Source organism: Phalangium opilio, unplaced genomic scaffold, assembly GCF_054372755.1.
Source record: "Phalangium opilio isolate 3A_F unplaced genomic scaffold, DU_Popi_V2 ptg000003l_1, whole genome shotgun sequence".
Taxonomy (NCBI): domain Eukaryota; kingdom Metazoa; phylum Arthropoda; class Arachnida; order Opiliones; family Phalangiidae; genus Phalangium; species Phalangium opilio.
In genome coordinates this window covers 8,015,261-8,036,915 of record NW_028324145.1, presented here as the reverse complement: position 1 = coordinate 8,036,915, position 21,655 = coordinate 8,015,261, and the positions used below count along the sequence as shown (strand labels likewise).

The 21,655-nt window shown below is 35.7% G+C and overlaps 4 protein-coding genes across 4 annotated transcripts; 3 read left to right on the top strand and 1 right to left on the bottom strand.

Moving 5' to 3' along the window:
- On the bottom strand, positions 1-1,570 carry LOC149717534 (vesicle transport protein SEC20-like). Its single transcript, XM_089839970.1, has 6 exons — positions 1,336-1,570; positions 1,162-1,254; positions 1,000-1,091; positions 824-928; positions 633-754; positions 1-568 (listed from the first exon to the last, which is right to left on the bottom strand). The coding sequence occupies exons 1-6, from the start codon at positions 1,447-1,449 to the stop codon at positions 381-383; spliced, it is 714 nt and encodes a 237-aa protein (XP_089696096.1). The 5' UTR covers positions 1,450-1,570; the 3' UTR covers positions 1-380.
- A 953-nt stretch (positions 1,571-2,523) lies between these two features.
- On the top strand, positions 2,524-6,161 carry LOC149717533 (sodium/mannose cotransporter SLC5A10-like). Its single transcript, XM_089839713.1, has 12 exons — positions 2,524-2,853; positions 3,428-3,499; positions 3,561-3,665; positions 3,719-3,778; positions 3,841-4,051; positions 4,109-4,140; positions 4,204-4,612; positions 4,677-4,935; positions 5,002-5,170; positions 5,242-5,463; positions 5,530-5,731; positions 5,796-6,161. Exons 1-12 carry the CDS (start codon positions 2,767-2,769, stop codon positions 6,017-6,019), a joined length of 2,052 nt encoding a protein of 683 aa, XP_089695839.1. The 5' UTR covers positions 2,524-2,766; the 3' UTR covers positions 6,020-6,161.
- Positions 6,162-8,302: 2,141 nt separating this feature from the next.
- Positions 8,303-11,417, top strand: LOC149717532 (sodium/glucose cotransporter 4-like). The gene is made up of 10 exons (XM_089839316.1): positions 8,303-8,430; positions 8,499-8,603; positions 8,678-8,842; positions 9,118-9,223; positions 9,297-9,328; positions 9,398-9,806; positions 10,167-10,425; positions 10,486-10,654; positions 10,717-10,938; positions 10,996-11,417. Exons 1-10 carry the CDS (start codon positions 8,416-8,418, stop codon positions 11,353-11,355), a joined length of 1,842 nt encoding a protein of 613 aa, XP_089695442.1. The 5' UTR covers positions 8,303-8,415; the 3' UTR covers positions 11,356-11,417.
- A 260-nt stretch (positions 11,418-11,677) lies between these two features.
- amrt (TM2 domain-containing protein 2 amaretto) lies at positions 11,678-12,606 on the top strand. The gene is made up of 4 exons (XM_089839326.1): positions 11,678-11,921; positions 11,981-12,071; positions 12,140-12,255; positions 12,321-12,606. Exons 1-4 carry the CDS (start codon positions 11,764-11,766, stop codon positions 12,532-12,534), a joined length of 579 nt encoding a protein of 192 aa, XP_089695452.1. The 5' UTR covers positions 11,678-11,763; the 3' UTR covers positions 12,535-12,606.
- The last annotated feature ends 9,049 nt before the right edge of the window (positions 12,607-21,655 follow it).

The following is a 21,655-nucleotide window of genomic DNA, read 5'->3' as shown; positions in this document are numbered from 1 at the left end:
TTTTTCACACTTGGAATATTGAGATTTATTGAAAATAATATCTCTTTTACAATCAACAATCAATCATGATCATATGAAATAAATCATATGGTCAAACATTCTTACATATATTACCACATAATTGGCGGTTTTATATTACATATATTATCATAACATTATCATACCCAAAACCACATTTAGATCACAGGGTGGTGAAGAGAAAGATATTATAAAGCTAAGAGTGATAAATTTTGGCACCTCAAAAGTCACAAATCATCAATTAAAACTACTAATTTAATTTTGCTTTTGATTGCATTAGCTTTAGGGTTTCCTCAATGGGGAGATAATAGAAGATACATTGGTAAATTGGAATTTAAAATGAAGAAAGACTATTATCTTAATTAAAATAATCTGTCACGTATTACATAAAGGACTGAGCAAAAGAAGAAGAGGAATGCAACAATAATCAGGACTCTATCAGTGCATTCCCTGCGACCATATTTTGTTAGCAATTGCTTAGATTGGCTAATGACACTGCCCATGGCCTTATACTCTTCGTGAGTATCCTCTATAGCACCAGAAGAGCCAACTAACAAACAAACAAACAAAGTTTGTAAGATTGAAGATGAAAATCTTTTATTAGAAATTATTACCCAAAGATTCAAGGGTTTGTTCACTCTGTTGTACTTGATTTGCAAGTTGTCGACTGATTGATAATAAATTATCAGTAATAGAAGATGTTGTTTGGACCAAACTTTCTTTCCCAGCTTTTGGGCTTAATATGTAATTGTAATTCTTTAATGTTCAGTACGTGTTTTGGTATGAACTACAGGGACATAATTACCGTTGTCTAAGTTCAGATGAGCTGCTAGAAAATAGATCTTCCCTAGTCTTTTGGTTTATAACCGTGTTACTGGATAGATTTGCTTTTCTCAAAGACCCAATATTGCTGGTAATTAAATTAATTTAATTCTCATTAAAATAAGGAGAAGATTGCTAACTTAAGGTAAAGGGGCCTACTTAGAAAGATGTTTACGATTGGACTCAACCTCTTGTAACAAAGACTGCCTTTCATCATTTTTGTCTTGTTCAAAAGCTATCCTTTCAAGTTCCTAAATATATAAATATCTTGAACACCAATCTATAAAACTCCTCAATTATGAATAAAAATTAAGTATTTACATCAATAGCTTCTTTCAACTTATTCAAGTTCTCCCCAACTCTTAAGTTTAGGGTATTTAACACTTCTCTTGGACCGGTACATTCCCTAATATCCTATTTTCATAATTAATTTTTAAATTTCCCAGAAATTTAATTTCATAGGTCGGTTTTCAAATTCCTAAACATATTGCTTACTTGGATGAAAGCTTTGACTCTTAAATCATATTTGGTTATTTCTTGCTGACATATTTTTATGGCGGTTTGGTGACTTAAAACTGTATTCGGTGGTCTTTTCTTTTCGGGCGGCATGGTTTAAATATAATTTAAGAATTTGTTAACTTTTAAAATTAAATTAATCAATTAAAAATTTAAGAGATTTGTAAGCCTTGCCGAAATGTTTAAAAAAAATGTTCATAAGCAGACGATAAATTTAAAGAGACAGCGAGACGCGCGCACGTGAGAGTAGGGCCCTTTAAACATCACGTGTTACCTTATAACCAATGAGGATAAAGAGGCGCGAAACTCGAAAATATATTGAACACGTTTTTTTCAATGATTTCATAAAGAAAATGGAATATTTTACAGAATTAATAACTAATTGACGAAAAATTTATAAATTATAATGAAATGAAGATTCTAAATAAAGTTTTAACACGTCTTTATAGTTATTTTCAATGTCATCATGTGAAAATAGCGTGATTCGATGAATAATTAACAATGCTTTCGGTTTTTCTTTCTTATCAAAGAATGTGGTAATAGTGATTGCGGTTGATAACGATAAGATGAATTACAGAATCTAAAAACAGGCTGATAATACACTGTCTCTAATATCAATAAAGTTCTTGTATAACAATAAAAAAAAGATATTTATTTTTAAAATTCAATAGAAGGAAAAGTCTCTCATAAAGAAGCATGCAACAAACAAGTTATCAACAGAGATTTCTACGAATGACTTTCACGTGTTTGTTTTGCGCAATTATTGTTCTGACACGCATCCTCTTCAAGAACTTTTCAATAAAAGTTTCATAATTTTATTTTCAACCTTGACTAGACTTATTGGTAGACTAGACGCAATAATATAATTAAAAATTAGAGGATATCAAGTACGTGTGGAAACCTTTGAAATATAAAAAGTTTATAGCCTTTGATTTAGGACCATTTCCATTTTTCTAAAGTTTCTTGGACTAGTTTACGCTACGAAAAGGTGCTGATAATGAGAAATTAAATTATAGAAATTGTGTATAGAGTTTCCTTTTTTTGGGTTATTTTCAGGACTATTTAATAGGAATAAAACACGTTAATCTTTCGGTTTATAGCACGAGTTAGCAACGAGACAGATAAGGAATTGTTATCTAATTCGATTAAAGAGTGTTAAATAAATGATATCCGCGTGAGAGGGGTTCAAGTTCAAGATAAATAACCAAACCCCAAATAATATAAAAGGAGGGAAGAAATGAATAAATCCATCAAATATTTCGTGGAGGTGGTATAGCGTGGTATAGTGTATGAACCATTTAATTCACTTTTAATTGCGAGAGCCGCTAGGGGTTACAAAAACAAAAGCGCTTTAGAAGTCGAGTTGAACTTTCAAGCAACAGAAGTTACTCCCTGAGTTAAGCGTCAAAAATGATTCAACAAAATTCAGAATTTGAAATTTTGGATCTGGTTATCCTCGTTGGATATTTTATTGCCATTCTTGCAATTGGAATTTGGGTAAGAATTATTTGTTTAAAATAATGAATATTGCCAGAAAAGCTTCGACTTTTCATTTACAAACCTCTGAGCTCGATGTTTTTCGAACCAGTGAACTAAAGTTTCCCACCAAAAGGAAACCCAAAATCTAATGGTTAGTTTTTAGCAACAGAGGCGAACGTCGGACGTCGAGGAATGACTCTATAGCGAAGGCAGACGTTTGACGTCCAACGTTCGCGTTTCGCGTGAAAGAAAGGGTTCACAAAACTATCTTCATTGGCGTGAAGATGTAAAAAAGTAAAAATAATAGAGCTATCTCAGTTGTGACGTCAGTGTCCATGTAAAACGTCAGGGGAACTTAGCTTTGGCAGTGGGCGTTCATGTTTGGTACCGTTTTGGTTCTATGGGCAAATAACATGGGTGACGTCACACTAATATTCTGAAATAGCTCTATAGAACTGCAGGGTTCTCTTTAAACATTAAGTCCATACTTCTGTGGCAATGGCAACGAACTCAGAATAGTAAACACTATTAACTAGCGTATGCCACATAATCCTGAACATAATAAAAGTAATATTTTAAAATTTGAATAAAGGCTGCTAGACGTAGCGGTAACGATAGCGTTCGTGGGTTTTTCCTGGCTGGTAGAGACATGAACTGGATTTTAGTAAGCTAACACATCTACATGCCTATAAGCGTATAATTAACGTAATTCTACAATCGTCTAGGTTGGAAGCGGTCTCTTCGCCACAAACATTGGAAGTACCCATTTCATTGGTTTAACCGGGTCTGGAGCCAAATCTGGCGTAGGAATTGCGGGATTTGAACTGAATGTGGGTCCTAATTATAATCTCATATACCTGAAATAACCAAATGTTTATTTTAGGCAATGTTCGTTCTACTGCTTTTGGGATGGGTTTTTGTCCCTGTCTACTTGGCTGGACAAGTACGTTTAAAGATAGGATAGGTGTCATAAGAGGATGACCAATTATGTAATTCTTTCAAAAGGTATACACCATGCCCGAGTATTTACGCAGAAGATTGGGTGGTCAAAGGATCCAAATTTACCTATCTGTTTTGGCCCTCATTATGTCCGTTTTTATGAGAGTATCTACAGATTTGTACGCAGGCGCCACGTTCATTGAACAGACGATGAAATGGAACACATATCCAGCAATTTGCGCGCTTTTGGCTGTATCAGCAGTGTTCACGATAGGAGGTATAAGTAATCAATTGACAATCTAGCCTATTTAAGTTTAACGAAGATATCTTTCAGGCGGATTGGTTGCTGTCATGTACACTGACATGGTAAATAATATCGCCAATTCCTATATGATGTTGGGATTTCGAAACTAACTTTGACTTGCGTAGGTTCAAACTGTCCTTATCATAATTGGCGCGTCAGTCATGGCCGTCCTGACGTTACTCGAAGTCGGAGGGCACAACGCAATCAAGGATCACTTCCCATCGGCCGTACCTTACAACGAAACCTTTGTGGGTCGTGACGCTTTTAACGAGTCTTGTAGCAAACCAACCGAATACTACTTCAATCTCCTGCGTCCTGTCAATGACACTCAATTACCATGGACAGGAATGACATTCGGTTTGACCATATCAGCCGTATGGGGTTGGTGTTCGGATCAAGTACAAGTACAGAGGACGCTCTGCGCCAAGAACGTCAGTCACGCTAAGGGTGGTTGCGTCCTGGCCGGGTACTTGAAAGTACTACCATTATTTTTATTCGTCTTCCCAGGAATGGCAGCGAGAATTTTATTTCCAAGTACTTTTCCATTGTCTATATTCCTTCGATGAATAATTATTTACTAATCTTTCATATTTGACAGATGAGATGTCGTGTTCAGCTCCGGAAGCTTGTAGAAAACTTTGCGGAAGCCCGTACGGTTGCAACGATATTGCGTATCCATTACTAGTCTCTAGGTTGATGCCAGCTGGTGCTAAGGGCTTTATTATGTCCGTCATCTTAGCGGCAGTCATGAGTTCATTGACTTCCGTCTTCAACAGTAGTTCAACGCTCTTTACCATGGATATTTGGACGAGGGTTAGGAATAACGCATCGGAAATGGAGTTAATTATCGTCGGAAAGTGAGTTAGTTGTACTTATTCAAGCAGAGTAAAAGTCATGATCTAAATAATTAATCCCAATTACAGGTTGTTTATCGTTTTAATGGTGGCAATTAGCGTTGCTTGGGTACCAGTCATTAAACTCGCCCAGGGTAGTCAACTGTATCATTACACTCAAAGTATTATAAGTTACTTGGCTCCACCAATTTGCGCGGTCTTTGTTCTGGCGGTTTTCTGGCATCGTATAAATGAAAAGGTTTGTCATGATCAGACAAATAGTAACTATAGTAACGACTTCTACGTAATGACTAATTCATATCGAAACAGGGTGCCTTCTGGGGTTTGATGGTTGGTCTAGTGGTTGGTATTGCTAGATTCGTCTTGGAATTCACCTTCCCTCCACCGACTTGCGATTCAGGGTTGCCGGATGACCGACCCCTCATCCTGTCCAAAGTTCATTACCTTCATTTTGGATGTCTCCTATTCTTATTGGTTGGGTTTGTAACTATCACGATCAGTTTGCTAACTAAACCCATTCATGTCAAACACGTCAGTAAAGACAACCAAAGTTAAAAACAAAAGAGCTTTCGTCTGAAAAAGTAATTTAAATTGTAGATACAAAGATTAACCTTCTGGACGCGTCATAGCAGAGAACTCAACGTAGAAATGTCCGATAATATAGACGAAGAAAGTGGTAAAACGACACCCAATACCATATTGGAAAGCAGCGAGAAACTGGATACGGTGTACTTTAACAAAGAAGACGTTGAAATTAGGGGCATACGCTCGAGCGCCACACCTGACACTGTCTACCGGAGTAGGTTTAATTATGATAACGGTAGAGATAATTTTTGATCAATCAATTTAACTCTTCTTAACAGGCAGTCTATCACAATGGAAGCGATTGCTTTATTTTGTGTGCGGTTTTAGTTCATTAAACAATGAAGAATCAATACCGGCACCGGTTCCGGTTACCACGGCTGAAGAAGACATCAAAATTTCAGCTAAGCTACTACACGAACCAAAGAAATGGAAGATAATTTGCGACATCAATGGTTTTATCCTTTTAGTCGTGGCAATATTTATTTGGGCATATTTTGCGTAGCCCTTAATTGTTTTTTCCCAAAAGTATTAAGTTATAAAATAATTAATTTTACATTCTTGCTTTTAGCTTTTTCATTTTTAGTGATTGTTAAAATTATAAATATTCGGTGCTCTCATTGGACAAAATAATTCGAGTATTATTTCATAATTCGAGTATTATTTCATAATCACACATTTTCCCTAATGATTTTGTTCAGCACTGATTTAATGTATATCATGTATGTTTATTATATTGTTTAATTAAAATTTAAAAATCAAATTTTAACTACTTTCATTATTTTTAAAAGTTAGAAATATAATATTATATAGTTTAAAACTTTTGTTAAATACCAGAAAATTCGGTATTCATAGTTTTCAGACTAGGAGGATACATACCATTTACACAAGGAGGCCAAGCTACTTGGAGGACAAATTAGTCTGAACTTTTTGTTCTCGAACTATCCTGGCATCCATGTGTAAATGGTATGATTCCTCCTAGTCTGCAAAACAATGTATATGTAATTTGACTGGAATCAAAGTTTTCTATTCAAATAAGGATTTCAAGGTACGAAAGTCGAATGAAGACAATTATATTGAAAGAAACATTTACATTTTTCCTTAAATACAGTTATTAGCTACATAATTCGAAGCCAAAATTAATTCCTTCAACAGAAAATGTAACCAATTTCGTTGATGTCACGCAATTTGCGATTTGTCCGCTTAGGGTTAATGTATTCACCGAACAAGATTTTTTGCGATAACATCGAACAGTCTACAGTGTAGGTTTGGAAGAAAGAGCTGAGATGGAGTAGATATGTTGGTGGGTCATAGCAGCGCTTCAATGTAAGTCTCCCAGAATACCTTGCGCACTTAACAACCCCTTATATTTTCTAGGTTAGGGCAGGGATAGATTTAATTTTAGAAGTAGGAATGGAGAACGACTTCAGTCCAACTCGTAGCCCAGTATAGAGCCCCTCCCTCCAACACGTAACGAAAAGTTTAAATTATCTTAATAGCTCACTTAAACTACGTTTTAATGACGTTGCTGACGGGGACGGAGAAAAATACGTAATTCCTTTTTACCTCTGTCGCTCGCTATGACCCGCCTCTTCTTTAATACCCCATCCCGTTACAGGGAAGGGGGTCCGGGACTTTGACGTGCGCCCAGATTACTCTGTTCTCCATTCCTACTTCTAAAATTAAATCTATCCCTGGTTAGTGATTGTTAAATGCCGCCGCATAGCGCCATTTAAAAATAGAAGCTAGTTCTCACGAATTGACATACTAGATTAAAGGACGAGAGATAACATTCGCAATACATATATATGTAATTTTCCAACAGTGTAGATTGGAAGTATTTTGGTTCTGACTAACATTCGTAGTAAATATTTTCTTGGTGTATGAAATCAAAACTGAGCGGGGTTTTGGCAAGCAATTCTGTAATTTTCTCTACTGTTTTTAAGATAAAAGTCTACGACTAGCGTAACGGCAAAATAACAATAAAAGAGATGTACTTAATTATATGCAAAAACAGGATAAAGAAATATAAAAATTAATGAAAATATCAATAACTCGATTTCTTTGAATTAATCGAAATACAAAACAATAGCAATTCTAAAACAATCACGAAATAATTTTGGTTATCAACTGAGATCCTATTATATAAAATTTCCGCGTGATTAATTTATGGTAATTTAATTAATAACTATTAAGGCGAGAGTAAAGTCATTTGGTTCAACTGCAAGTCCGAAGCTCGCGTAACAAGAAAAGTTTGAAATAAAATGGAAGAACACAGCGATTTCAAATTAATCGATTTTCTTATATTAATCGGTTATTTTGTATTCATTCTGGGCTTAGGAATATGGGTAAGTCGAAAAAGCTATTATTGCCAAATTAACGGCGATTTTGAGTAGAAAATGTAACTTCTATGACGTAGTTCCGACCATTTACGATTGGAGTGTTTTATGGATGACCCCTAAATTAAATTAGCACTTTCTTTCAGTTTCTTATTTAAATTTAAGGGGTCATCCGTAAAACACACTAGGGTGGTCCTGTAAGAAAATGTCGTACAAGTTACATTTTCGACTAAAAATAGAACATTTAGGGTATTAATTACCGAGAAACCAACACACAAGGGCGTGGTTGCCATTGGGGTATTCTCCATCTTGCCAAGAACCACCGCTAGGGGTAGTCCTAGTTGCTATCCTCTCGTTTGTAGTAAACTCGGGCTTCAATTGGGGGTTGCTTCTTGGCACAATGGCGTCCTCGCCCCTGTATGTTGGTTTCTCTAAATTGTCCATGTCTTCGGTCCTACCATCGTTTTTGGAACACCCTTTATGAATTATTAATTGTAATTGATAGTCGTCCAGAAAAGGAGAAAACGATAGTCTACGTGGATTCTTTTTGGCCGGCAGAAATATGAATTGGTTCCTTGTAAGTACCTTACACCATACCAGTTACATTCATTTGAATTGTCGAATTCCGCGTGGTTTCTCTTCCAGGTGGGTTGCGGACTTTTCGCGAGTAATTTTGGAAGCACCCATTTCATTGGATTAACGGGATCAGGGGCTAAGGATGGAATAGGCATCGCTGGCTTCGAATTGAACGTAAACTTACACGATCCCAATAAAATATGCTATATTTTGATTCGAAAGCGAATTTAATTAACTCGGAATTTTAGACAATGTTCGTCTTGCTTTTATTGGGATGGTTATTCGTTCCGGTATATTTGGCTGGACAAGTGTACACCATGCCAGAGTACTTGAGGAAACGTTTCGGTGGTCAAAGAATCCAAATATACTTAACGATATTGTCTTTAATTTTGTCAATTTTTATTCGAACATCGGTAACGTATACGTTTAAAAGGGAGTATGAAATGGTCACTCTCAATCATGTTTTGAAAGAAAGGCTTAGCGAGTCCAGGGTCGTCGCGAGAGGGGGGGCAATCCCAGGGTCCGTATCTTCTAGGGACCAGGGCCACCTGTCTATATGGGGGGTAAAAAATCGTGCCATTTTCAACCCCAATATGGTTGTCTGGCCATTTCAATTCCTCTTTAAATTGAATTCAAGGACAAAGACAGGTGTTGGCACGATCTATTTCAATATTTTTGAACTAATCAGGCTGATCTATACGCCGGTGTCACTTATATCGAAAAAGTAATGAGCTGGAGCATGTACCCAGCCATATTATCTCTTCTAGCTGTCGCGGGGGTGTTTACTATTCTAGGTATATGGATATTACGTGTACATTCGAATGTTTACCATATTATCATATTAAAATTGAATTTCAATTTTTCTAGGTGGCCTGGTGGCGGTAATGGTTACCGATATGGTAATTAATTTTAAATATAATTACGTAATCCACTCACGCCATGCTTAAAAATTTTAAACTAACACGCAGGTTCAAACTATTCTAATCATCGCTGGCGCTTCGTTAATGGCCATATTGACGCTAAATGAAGTGGGAGGTTTAGGAAGTATTTACGAAAAATTTGCATTGGTCGTACCCAGTAACGAGAGTTTAATTGGTTTCAACGTCAAAAACGAGTCTTGCAGTAAACCGACGGAGTATTATTCCCATCTTATAAGACCAGCCAATGACCCGCAGTTCCCATGGACGGGAATGACCATAGGTTTGACCATTTCGGCCGTCTGGGGTTGGTGTTCCGATCAGGTGTTGGTACAACGAACACTATGCGCCAAAAACGTTAGTCACGCCAAAGCGGGTTGTATTCTGGCTGGATACTTGAAGATATTGCCACTATTTCTATTCGTTTTTCCGGGAATGGCCGCCAGAATCATATTTCCAGGTAATTATCAACAGAGATACAATATGTTTCTTCAGGAATGCATACAGCTACTGGGAGTAATTTCTTAGCCATTTTCTCAACGTATCTAGGCGGATTTTGTGGGAAGAGCTAGACTAATCATTATGTATGACTAATTTTACCTATTGAATAATCTAGCTCGCTGCTCCAAGCACCTTTCGCACGCGTATGACCTAGCGTTGCTACCAACCAATGATATAACAGTTAGAAAAACGTCAAAATTATGAGGTCTGACTGATAGTAACTACTCAAGCCCGACCCACGAAATCCGCGTAGAAATTATCAAAGAAATATATGGAGGCACAATGATTCTATATGTATTCCTGGTTTGTTAAATTTTAGACGAAATGACGTGCTCAGCTCCTGAAGCTTGCCAAGAATTATGCGGTAGTCCTTACGGTTGTCAGGATACCGCCTACCCATTGTTGGTCAAGAAATTAGCACCTAGTGGAGTCAAGGGCTTCATCATGTCCGTTATTTTATCCGCCGTTATGAGCTCCTTAACGTCGGTCTTCAACAGTAGTTCCACCCTTTTCACTATAGATATTTGGGCGCGAATTAGGAAGAACGCCTCGGAATTTGAACTTATCATTGTCGGAAAGTAAGTAATTAAACGCGTCCCCTCGTAGTACGTTTTTGATAAGATTCGGTTTCATTTCAGGGTCTTCATCGTTGTAATGGTTGCAATCAGCGTGGCTTGGATGCCAGTGATTAAACTAGCGCAGGGTAGTCAATTGTTCCATTACACCCAAAGCGTCATCAGTTACTTGGCACCTCCAATTTGCGCCGTTTATGTCCTAGCCATCTTCTGGCATCGTGTTAACGAAAAGGTTACTAGTCCATCCTACTCTTAATAAGTGACGCTTTATCTTCATTATTTTATCTCTAAAAGGGCGCGTTCTGGGGATTGATGTCCGGTTTATTCATTGGCGTCATCAGATTCGTCTTGGACTTCACTTATTCTCCACCAACTTGCGAATCGGGTTCGCTAGATGACCGACCACTTCTCTTATCCAGAGTTCATTACCTTCATTTTGGGTGTATCTTATTCATCTTAGTATCATTGGTTACTATCGTAATCAGTTTCATGGGCGAACCAATTCCAGCAATTAAGGTAACAATTACCACAATCTTCTTGGGGAATCATGGTACATCTTTTACTCAATTTCAGTACCAACGTTTAACATTCTGGACAAGGAATAGCCTGGACGTTAAGGTGAACGTTATAGAACTTAAACCGTTGGACAAAGGCAGCTCGGAGGAAAATTTAAAAATGGGCCTTGAGAAAGGCGAAAATGCATCGAAACGTCCTAGCATTCAACAATCCAAAATTAAACAGATAACATACTGCTTATGTGGGTTTGGTTCAAAATTGACATCGGAAAAAGAGCCGAAAATTGTCAACGAGGAAGATCTTGTCAAAATGTCGGTACAATTACTGCACGAACCCAAAACATGGAAAATTTTGTGCAATATCAATGGGGTTGTATTACTTATGGTGTCAATATTCATTTGGGTTTATTATGCCTAATATAATCTGGTTATTTGTACGCGTAAACTATTCTAAAATCTAAAATATTCATAAAATATACTTTGAATAAAGTTTTTGGTTTAATTTTTGTATATTTATCCATATAAAAACGGAGCTGGCACTACCATATATTTTCCCGTAGGGTCTAATACAGTCTGAGGCCGGGAGCTGCCGCCTCCTTATTTCCCGCGTTACGATAACGTCGTGGAAAATCGACAGTGAAATTTCCCGCGCAATATTTTAGATCACTTCTTTACCACTAGAGACCGCTACTAATCAGGGAACGAGATGTAACATAACGTTACGTCATATGAGAAGCAGACGAATTTTGTTTTTGCCGAGTAGAGTTAGGCCTAAGGTTTCGAGCCTATTTTAACGCGATTTAATGCAAATTAAATCTAATTTTCAATGAAGTTAGCGCTAGTTTCATGTATATTATGTTTATTTAAATTTACGACTGGTTCTTGGTCTGAAAATGGCGAGAATCAGTGTTCGGCAAGTACTTGCGATTGCAATCCTTCAAATAAATATGAACCACACGCTCCCTTGGTTCGTTGCGATTATTTGTAAGTAATTAAAATTAAGTAATTATCAGGGATATCCGTTTAATTAAGGCATATTATAGACCAAATGAGTTTCTAAGCTGCGAAGACCCAGTAGATTTACAAGGGAATGAAACAGCTAGGGAGGAACTCAAGAATTTTGGGTGTACTAGGGTAATTTTATATTAAAAATAATAATTAATAATAATTAATAGTAATTAATTGAAGTTAATCTGGGACAGTGGGGTGGGCAAAAATTCGCTGACGTTCAGAATACTTCAGTCAACTGCACAGTCTTACCAGGAATTGAATGTTTTGGTAATAGAACCTTCTTCAAGGATGGTGTTCCTTGCATAAAGTAAGATTAACACTTCACATTTAAATATTAATGACTTATAATCGTAATTAACATCTTCCTGCCAGATATACAGGTCACTATTTCGTGACAACATTATTATATTCATTGTTACTGGGCTTCCTGGGAATGGATAGGTTCTGTTTGGGTCATACTGGGACTGCAGTAGGAAAACTACTAACCTTGGGTGGTATTGGAATCTGGTGGATTGTTGATATAGTTTTATTAATTACCGGTAACTTATTGCCTGAGGATGGAAGTAATTGGATGCCTAATGTCTAAGGATTACCATCTTTTAAAATGATTATTGACTGTAAATATTGTAAAATAAATAAAATAAAACCTTTTTTTTAATTTTGCGTGTAATTACTCATTAGGCCTATAAACATCTTCAAATAACACATAAATGGCCTACTTTATTAAATATTAAATATTCATCATTCAGATATAGAAATTAGAACCCCCTCTCCTCCCAAATAAATAAATAAATTAAAAATTAATTCTTCACCCTATTATGAAAAAAAGAACATTATCCTTGACCAAAATATAATTTAGGAATTTGGGATATCCCATTAAACAAAATCATAAATGGTTAAACTAAACAATTACTTGTCGTTTACTCGCGAAATACAATCCCGACTTCAATCTTCCATTATTTAGAAACTGTTTATTTGGTGTTTACCCTTTTCGCCAGTAGCAAATAAACCGTTAATATAGAAAGGGGGGGAATAACAAATAGATTGACCTTTAAAAGGAAGGGTAGTTTAAGGAAAAAGCCTTCACTAAGAAGAAAAGTTAGACATTTCTCCGGAAATCGGAAAACGTGGGTAAGAAAAAGAAAACGGTAAGGTTTAGGGATAAAAAAATATTAGACACGAGCGGCTCTTTTGATAAGGTCAAAGTTGAGGATACTTGACGCATTCTGCCTTGTTACAGTCAACAGGTGTTGGACGAATCAGTTTTAGAAAAAAAGTGTTTTCTAAAGGTTACAGATATAAACATCGAAGTAAGAAAATCGAAAGAATTTGAAATAGAATTTATAATAGTTAGGATTTATTATGTTTCTAAAAATAAAAGTTAATTTGATCAGAAAGTCACAATCTTCTAGCTAAGCCTAAATCTAATCGATAAAAAATTTAAAACCAAAACGTAAAAAGCCCTTTCCGGAAATGATGTTGTCTATGTCTTACACCATCCAAATCACTTTGGTTACGGAAAATTTCAAAGAACAGATACTACAAATTCTGTCTATGATCAGAAGGGCATAATAGAAGACAAGTACATACTTCTGCTATGATGTAATTTACGTTAAAATTGAACTATCAAAATAATACGTACAAATATGGAACAAGTATATCACCTGGCATACATTGACGTCATAAAGAACCCATAAATAGATCCGGTATTTATCCCCATAGAAAAAAAAAACCCAATATAAAAAAGTACCTTGTCATTTTTCAAATGAAAAGGGATATTTTTGGGTAATTTTATCCCCTTTTTCTAAAGCTTTCCCGATCGTGTTTACCTCCTCGGTAAGTCATTCGCGCTCTCCACAAAAACAAATAAGCCAAAAATAGTTTTTTTGATATTGTTTTAATCAAAAAGACGGCCGTACGTAGGTAACTACGTCATGATTTTTCGTAGACTAAAAACGTGGTCAAATACTATAGAAGATAAAGGGAGAGAGACTCGACTGCGAGCCAAAAGATAAAAATCCAGATCGCGCTGGAAATTACTAGAGAGAGTAAAGTTCTCTTAGATACGGTTGCTAGGGGCAACCAACAACCTTCTCCGATTCTCGGAAAAGCGTTACGGGTTGCTATGGCAACGTCTCTCTCTCTTTTCCTCCGTTCTCTATGGCGATTACGCGCCAGAATTTTCTCTTTTTTGGCGCCAAAAAGGGAAGGATCAATTGAAGGGGGACCTTATTTTCTGAATGGGATTTTGGGACCTAGCGTAGAGGCGTTTACGTATTTTCGTACTACGATGGAGTGGTAGAGTAAATGGATGTGAGACCCGGGGGGGAGAGGGGGCGGTAGGTACGTTTCACTCAAACTACCCGAAAAGTTTGAGCGAAAAGAGAGAAAGAAAAGTCGAAAATAGGGTTAAAATTGGAAAATGTCTTGGATGAAACTTTCAAAAAAAGATACATTTTCAAGCGTATATCAAAAAATAGAAATGATACCTTAAAAAAGTTATATATATATTTGGGGAAGTACTTTGTACGTTATACACCATAAAAATATTAATTTTTATAATATACCAAATTTTAAATGTACGATTTAGGCTTAGGAATGATGATGATGATATTAACCCTAATTTATATCATCAAAATTTCGACCCTATTAAAAACTAAACTAAATTTTAAATTAAAGTATCTTTTTTTTTTTAATGGGACAGGGTGTTACTTACATTTGTTCTTAATGAGTTTTAAAATCACGCAATTAGATCACATTCTTTTATAAAAACTGCCAGGTTCGTGCAATTCTTATATCATACCTTAAAGGGGGAGGGGGTGAAGGAAAAGATTGTAGTTCAAGTTATAGATTTAATATCTAACTCGTAAAGGAACAATGTATACCTACAAATCATTTCGTGATATTACAGACCTTCTTTGTAGAAATAAAAAAACATAAAAAAATATATCCTTGTAAAGTTTTTTCTTTCCAGAAAGAAAGGAGATATGCAATACATTCATCCATAAGTTCATAAGATATGTTCCATAAGTTTGTCATTGGTTACAAACTGGAGCTTGTCATGAAGTGAGTGAGGTAGGTGATAGATTCGAGGTAAAGCGACGCCTGGTGAGGCGATGTCAAAGGCTTAGTAATAGACTAAATAGGACCTAGATGGAAGTCCTGCAAAATTAAACACCGAGTGTATGACTTCAATTCTCGCTTGTCGTTCTCGAACTAGCTCGAGCTGTAAGTCTAGAGCTAGCATTACGAAGTATAGGAAGCGTCATACTTATGTAACATATATCTTATAAACTTATGATTCATCCCAACATTACTCGCTTTCTGTTTTGGAACTTTTTTCATTTTCTAGAAGATCAAAGATTATTGTTTTTCTCACGAGCTTCCAAGTTTCTTCCAACTTCCTTCCCTCCCCCTATCCTGTCTCTCTCTCTCTCTCTCTCTCTCTCTCTCTCTCTCTCTCTCTCTCTCTCTCTCTCTCTCTCTCTCTCTCTCTCTCTCTCTCTCTCTCTCTCTCTCTCTCTCCCACCTCCGTTGTTATTTTCCTGGAATCCTACGGAAGTCTCTCAGTTTTGGGAAAAACAAAAACAACCGCACCATCCTTTACTAGTAAATAGAAGCGGACAGTTAAGCCTAACGTGAAAGCTGCATGGGTTGAAATGAAAATCGGGATAAAGGAGTAAATTGAAAACAAATTTAAATTTTCCATTGGTCAAGGTCTCAGAGAGAAAGAAAAAAATATTTAGTTTGAAAGAAAATGGGTAGATTTTATTGAAGGGAGAATAAAGGGTTCATACAAGTTATTTTTTTCGCGTTAAAAATTTTTTTGAGTTGATTTTTAGGCTAAATACACTCTCTGATTGGAAGAAACCTAAAGTCAATGAGATCGCCAGTTCGATTTGGTTCGAAATTCGGAAAGTATATCGCCTTGGATTGTTTTAGGCCTAATATCATCTAGGATTGTTTTAGGCCTAATATCATCTAGGATTGTTTTAGGCCTAATATCATCTAGGATTGTTTTAGGCCTAATATCATCTAGGATTGTTTTAGGCCTAATATCATCTAGGATTGTTTTAAGCCTAATATCGTCTATTAATTAGGCCTAATATAGAAACTTTGAAAAGTAGTTGAAAAACAGACTTTTATCAACGTTTCTGAGCGAATAAAATCAACTTGTTTTCAACCCTTCAAGTTCCCTTTAAAAGCCAAGACTGAATCAGAAGAATTAGGCTTAGCAAACTGAAATTGTTTTACCATCCCTTCAACAACAAAAGAAAAAAAATGACCAGGAATTTTTGACGTCCATCGAGAATTCAAGAGAGTAATATAAGAGGCGTGTTACAGTCCCGTGTCTCGTTCCCACCATTGTTACGTTAGTCTTATATAAGATCACCCAAACTTGATATAATGTATTTTTTAACGGTTTCTCCTTTACTCCCACTCCTCCCTCCCTACCTCTCTCCTTGCCTAAGGTTACCAAGTAATGGAATATATAGATGAAAAGATTAAGTCAGTATATCCTTTAAAATGTCGTGATTTTATAGGGAAAAAAATAAAACCAGAAGAAAAGTTCACGAATAAGTAGCTCGCTCTCTTTGAACCTTTTGGAAAATGTTTTCTTTCTTTTTTCTAGTATAAAATATTAAGTTTTAAAAATTTATGAATTTCAATTTTTTTAAATTTCTTAGACCACCCTCTAACCAAAAGTAGATGAACACGATGATGTATCGAAATTATGTTTTAGTCCGAGATAAATTAAAAGAAGTTAAGAATTTAATTCATTAAAATTTATTTGATAGTATTAAATACCGAATAACTAAGACCAAACCCACCACTCTCTGTCTGTCTTTCCATAACGCGATGACATGGGTTATATAGCAAAACACGTTAAGTACCTGTCCAAGTAATAGAGACTTTGAAATTTTAATATAAAGAGTAACTAAGGACCAAACTATATAAGGTTAAAACATACAGCGTTTTCCAAAAAGGGTTGTGGTATTTTTTTTTTCCAAATAATTGATAATTTTATAATCGTGTCTTAAACTGAAAATTTAAAATATCTGGAACTTCAGTCACAAAATTTTGTTCAATACTTCAATAATCTTTTACTTTTTCTAACCTTTGTCCGCTAAAACATTTTTTATTAATTTGAATTAAAGGGGTCATCCATAAAACACGGATTCAATCATAACTAGTGAATGGTAACCTTCAGAACAAAGTGTCATAGAAATTAACATTTTCGACTCAAAATTGATTATACCCATACAACCCGTGCTGTATTTCGGTCCCACAATTACCCTTTTGGGAACACATTATATAAAGAAACTTGGCTTGCAATTTACTAATGTTATAATAACTTCGGTTTTCACATCTTTAAATACCTACTAAAAAGAATTCAGGCTCGTGCTCCTACGTATCATTATAAAAAATCTCGCGTATTACATTTTGTAGCAGAACGTTTTGCTACTGTATAAATACTCATTATCAGAAGTAAGTTGTACTACCGTGTATTTAGTTCGTGTAAGTGCCATTAGAATCATAAAGGTTCCATGTCCAAAAAGAAAATGAAAAACTTAGCAAAGATAAAAAACCTTTTTAAACAGAAAGAAAATATTCTAAATTTTAGATTTTTTGGAAACAAATGAAAAATTGGGGGTGTGGGTTAATCCTTAACGAATTAAGTCAAAAAGATAAAAATTAAACCACTGAAATGTACGTAGAAAAAAAGATAATTAAGTATATTATAGGGTTAAGTATATTTGGAAGATTTATATCTTGAAGGAGCTGGGATGGAGTAGAAATCTCCATATCTATAACGTTGCAGTCTGTACCCCCATCTATGGAACAGTAACGAAGTCCTCCCAGCATCCTCAGTGGTGTTTCGATTGGGTTGAAGGGTGTCTTAGAAACAGAAGCTAGTTCTGATACAAATACAATGGCGCTACGTAACAGTACTTAACAATCGTAGAAACCGAAGGGTACTAGAGGCATGCGCAAGGTAAGTAAATACGCTAGGAGACTTTCATTTGCCGCATGGATGGAACATCATCATTACCGCTCCATCTTACCTATTTTCTCCCTGATTGTATATATATTTTAAGATAGTTAATTAGGGCATCGGTCTCTCTTGTTTTCATTTTTGTACCTGTGTATACTTTTTTTTCTTACGCTTATTTTGTTTCACAGGTGGGCGAATGCCTTGCCTTTATATAAACGAAAAACACCGTGGGCTGGGATTCGTTTAAGTGTGGGATTAAAGGCGATGATCGGTTCAGATTTGGGCTCTTTTACCTGTTAGCGAGTGATTTTGACTTAAACCGGGGTCCTTTAACTAGTTACGATTTTCAAGTTAACCTGACGGTTTATGGCATGAGAGTTTAACAGAGTGGGCCATCGACCGAGACCACCTTAATAAGCTAGGAAAGATAGTTTTCGTGGTTCATTTCAACAAGAGAGTACAATGAATATTGTTATACAATGTGGAAGGGGATCATATCGACTCTTTGTCTTAAATTAAATTGGGTGCCTATAACTTCGACTACTCATCAATTATCAAATGTCTAATGAGGAATTATTACGGATAATGGAAAATTAACGTTAAGTTAGAGAATTAAATCTCACAGCCTTTATAACTTTTGCATCGTTGTCTAATCAGCTCTTACACAGTGCACGTTTATCTAAAATGGCTTTCAAACAAACATTAATTTAGTTTAAATAAATAATTTGATGTATCATAATTTATGATTTAATTCGTATAATAGTCGACAAACATAATTATTATATTTACCGTTAATGAGTCATATACACAGGGTGTTTCGGAAACGTTATCTCAACTTAAGGGGATGCGTGTTCTTGTGTACGACTTCGGCCACAAGAGCCACAGTTTTCAAGATACCGACGTGTGATCCCTTAACTAAATGAATGCTTATTATCTTTCAGTTTCATAATTAAATTTAATAGGGATCATACGTAAAGCAAACTCCAATCTTAACAGTGTCCCTGATTGCAAATTAAAGATAGAAGTTACATTTTCGACTCGAAATCGATTTCCCAAAGAACACCCCCGTTCATTTTTGATAGACCTTTCAAAAACACCCTGTATATACACACAGTTAAGCCTAAACCTTTCTTTATTACTATAGAATTCTCACAATGAGATAAAGTTTCATCATTTGCCGCTTGAATGGTATGCAGTGATGGTCATTCTCTTTAAAAATTTTTTTACTTTTAAAATTTAAAGGATTTTGAACTTGCGGGGGCTCAAAGAAATTTCTTCCCGGTCAAACTCTTCTAATTAATCTTTTCCTTAATATTTATCACTGGCGCCGCGCTAAGTTCTAACCTTCGAAGCAAGCAGCCAAAAAAATGGCCTACGCGAAATTCAACGTCAAGACCAAGTTCAATTCTATGTGGGGCAATAACACTTAAACCAAAATAATATTTCATGTTTTCAACATTTTTTTACATGGGTGTTTGTTTTGGTTTCCCACGGTATGTTTCGGTGAATGTATAAGTAGCATAACAACGTGACTCTTCCTATGAGCACGTGTTAAATCATTGGCGGAAGTAAAATATCCCCTGTAATAATTTGTCATCTGCTCCTGGTAATATTGTTTCTTAGGCCTTGGTCTTACGATTGACCTTTGTACAGTAATAAGGCGGCAGGCAAGCTGACCCTCATTGGAATAATGATTGGATTTTTGTAGTTAAGGCTTGGTTCAGATAAGGTAAGGTTAGGTTAGCGTTGAATATAGGCTCTTTTTTTTTCAAAAGTAGACGGGGAAAAATAGAGTCTGCTTTTATGAAAATTATTACAATTTTATCTAAAATATTAAATTTTTCTACCAGAGAAATATAAATCACGAAAAAAAAAATGTATCGGGGTTAAATTATGGTTACAATAAACCAACCAAGGTTTTGATATGATATAAAGATATTACGGATAAAAATCGTGGGAGTAATTTAGAAAAGAAAAGAAAAAAAACTTCTATGACCAAAAGGCCCAAAACATCGTGATTTTCAAAAACATTTGATAAGAATCTCAATATTTTTTTTTTCAAGCGTATAAAAAAGAAAGATATAAAAGCCTATAGAAAATTATAAGAGGTTTCTAACGATGGCCCCAGTTAGGGCAGTTCTAAGGGGTCATTGGGTCAAGTATTAACTTTGCTAAGGTCATCCAATTCCCTCCCCTCTTTTCCTGCTGGCTTTGATATATAATAAGGAATAAAAATAATAAACTAATGATGTTGATGCTGACCAAGACGTTCCGGTGAGCTTTCAGAAGCTTTCTTAACTAAAAGGGGTCAAAGGTGACTCAAAGGTTAAGGTATATATATAAATTTTATAATGTACAAAAATATTCCTCTGTTTTAGGATAATTTTGAAACGCCACGTGGGTCAAAGGTTGTGTAATATATAAATTACGCATAATATAGGTCAAATGTTAAATAATATAAATTACGTTGTATTTTGTCTACAATTAATTAAACTCTAACTATATAAAAAAAATAATAATTTTTCATTTTACCCCTTGCGCGATACTCTCCGAAAAGTCCCGGTGTTTTTGGAGAAGCCAACTTACAGGGGCGAAATCGAAATTTATTCTTAATAATGATAAACTGTACAAAAATAAAAAAAACCTCAATCAAACTATGTAAATTAATGTTCAATTAAAACATTCCCGTTTACGAGAGATAAGTATGTTTAAAACGTGGCAATGAAATCTTTCATATCTTCCTTAATTCCAAAAAAAGAACAAAAAAAAAAACAACATCTTGTTTCGTCTTATCGTCAGAGAGTTGACTTTATATAGACATTAGATCGGGCCAAAACGTTTTAAGACGTAGAAATGGAGAGAGAGAGAGAGAGAGAGAGAGAGAGAGAGAGAGAGAGAGAGAGAGAGAGAGAGAGAGAGAGAGAGAGAGAGAGAGAGAGAGATAGAGAAACCGCGACTAATGTACATTACGTGACGTAGAAGAAAAACTGGTTTTAATTAATAATAAAAACGTCTCTCTCTAGTCTCTAGGCTCGTCAAATACTTACACAGAGTGGTTAAGCTATTCGTAGAAGGTCAACTTCACCTAAAAGGGTGGTAGGCCCGAAGTACAGTAGGTTCTGTCAGGGATAGATTTAATTTTAGAAGTAGGAATGGAGAGCGGTTAGTATTTACTTCAGTCCGAATCATAGACCACCCAGTATAGAGCCCCTTCCTCTAAATTATCTTATTGGCTGCTCACTTAAACTACGTTTTGATGACGTTGCTGACGGGGACGGCGAAAAATACGTAATTCCTTTTTTACCTCTGTCGCTATGACCCGCCTCTTCTTTATATTCCCCCCCCCTAGTCCCGTGGAAGGGGGTCCGGGACTTTGACGCGCGCCCACATTACTCTGTTCTCCATTCCTACTTCTAAAATTAAATCTATCCCTGGTTCCACAGTTTACAAGTTACGATTAGAGTGTTTTACGGATTATTAAATTAGTAATCATTGTCTGTTCAGCTTCTTACTTAAATTTAACGGGGTCATTGATAAAAACCTAGATGTTTTACCCTCTATAACCCATATTGGAACTAAGGCTGTTCAGAGTCCTCAAAGCTATATGGAAAACTACTGGATTATGTTAAATATTATCCGTATTCAAATAACTAATCCAAGCTGTATACGAAACTTAACGACAGAGGAGGGTGGAGGGGGGGGGGGTGGA

Coding starts and splice junctions, on each gene's coding strand:
- LOC149717534 (XM_089839970.1), bottom strand. CDS start 1,449: ATGCCGCCCGAAAAGAAAAGACCACCGAATACAGTTTTAAGTCACCAA. Junction 1,255..1,335: donor GAGTCAAAGCTTTCATCCAA/GTAAGCAATATG, acceptor TTATGAAAATAG/GATATTAGGGAATGTACCGG. Junction 1,092..1,161: donor AGTTGAAAGAAGCTATTGAT/GTAAATACTTAA, acceptor TTATATATTTAG/GAACTTGAAAGGATAGCTTT.
- LOC149717533 (XM_089839713.1), top strand. CDS start 2,767: ATGATTCAACAAAATTCAGAATTTGAAATTTTGGATCTGGTTATCCTC. Junction 4,936..5,001: donor GAGTTAATTATCGTCGGAAA/GTGAGTTAGTTG, acceptor TCCCAATTACAG/GTTGTTTATCGTTTTAATGG. Junction 5,171..5,241: donor GGCATCGTATAAATGAAAAG/GTTTGTCATGAT, acceptor ATATCGAAACAG/GGTGCCTTCTGGGGTTTGAT.
- LOC149717532 (XM_089839316.1), top strand. Junction 9,224..9,296: donor GGGGGTGTTTACTATTCTAG/GTATATGGATAT, acceptor CAATTTTTCTAG/GTGGCCTGGTGGCGGTAATG. Junction 10,426..10,485: donor GAACTTATCATTGTCGGAAA/GTAAGTAATTAA, acceptor GTTTCATTTCAG/GGTCTTCATCGTTGTAATGG.
- amrt (XM_089839326.1), top strand. CDS start 11,764: ATGAAGTTAGCGCTAGTTTCATGTATATTATGTTTATTTAAATTTACG. Junction 11,922..11,980: donor TTGGTTCGTTGCGATTATTT/GTAAGTAATTAA, acceptor GGCATATTATAG/ACCAAATGAGTTTCTAAGCT. Junction 12,072..12,139: donor AGAATTTTGGGTGTACTAGG/GTAATTTTATAT, acceptor AATCTGGGACAG/TGGGGTGGGCAAAAATTCGC.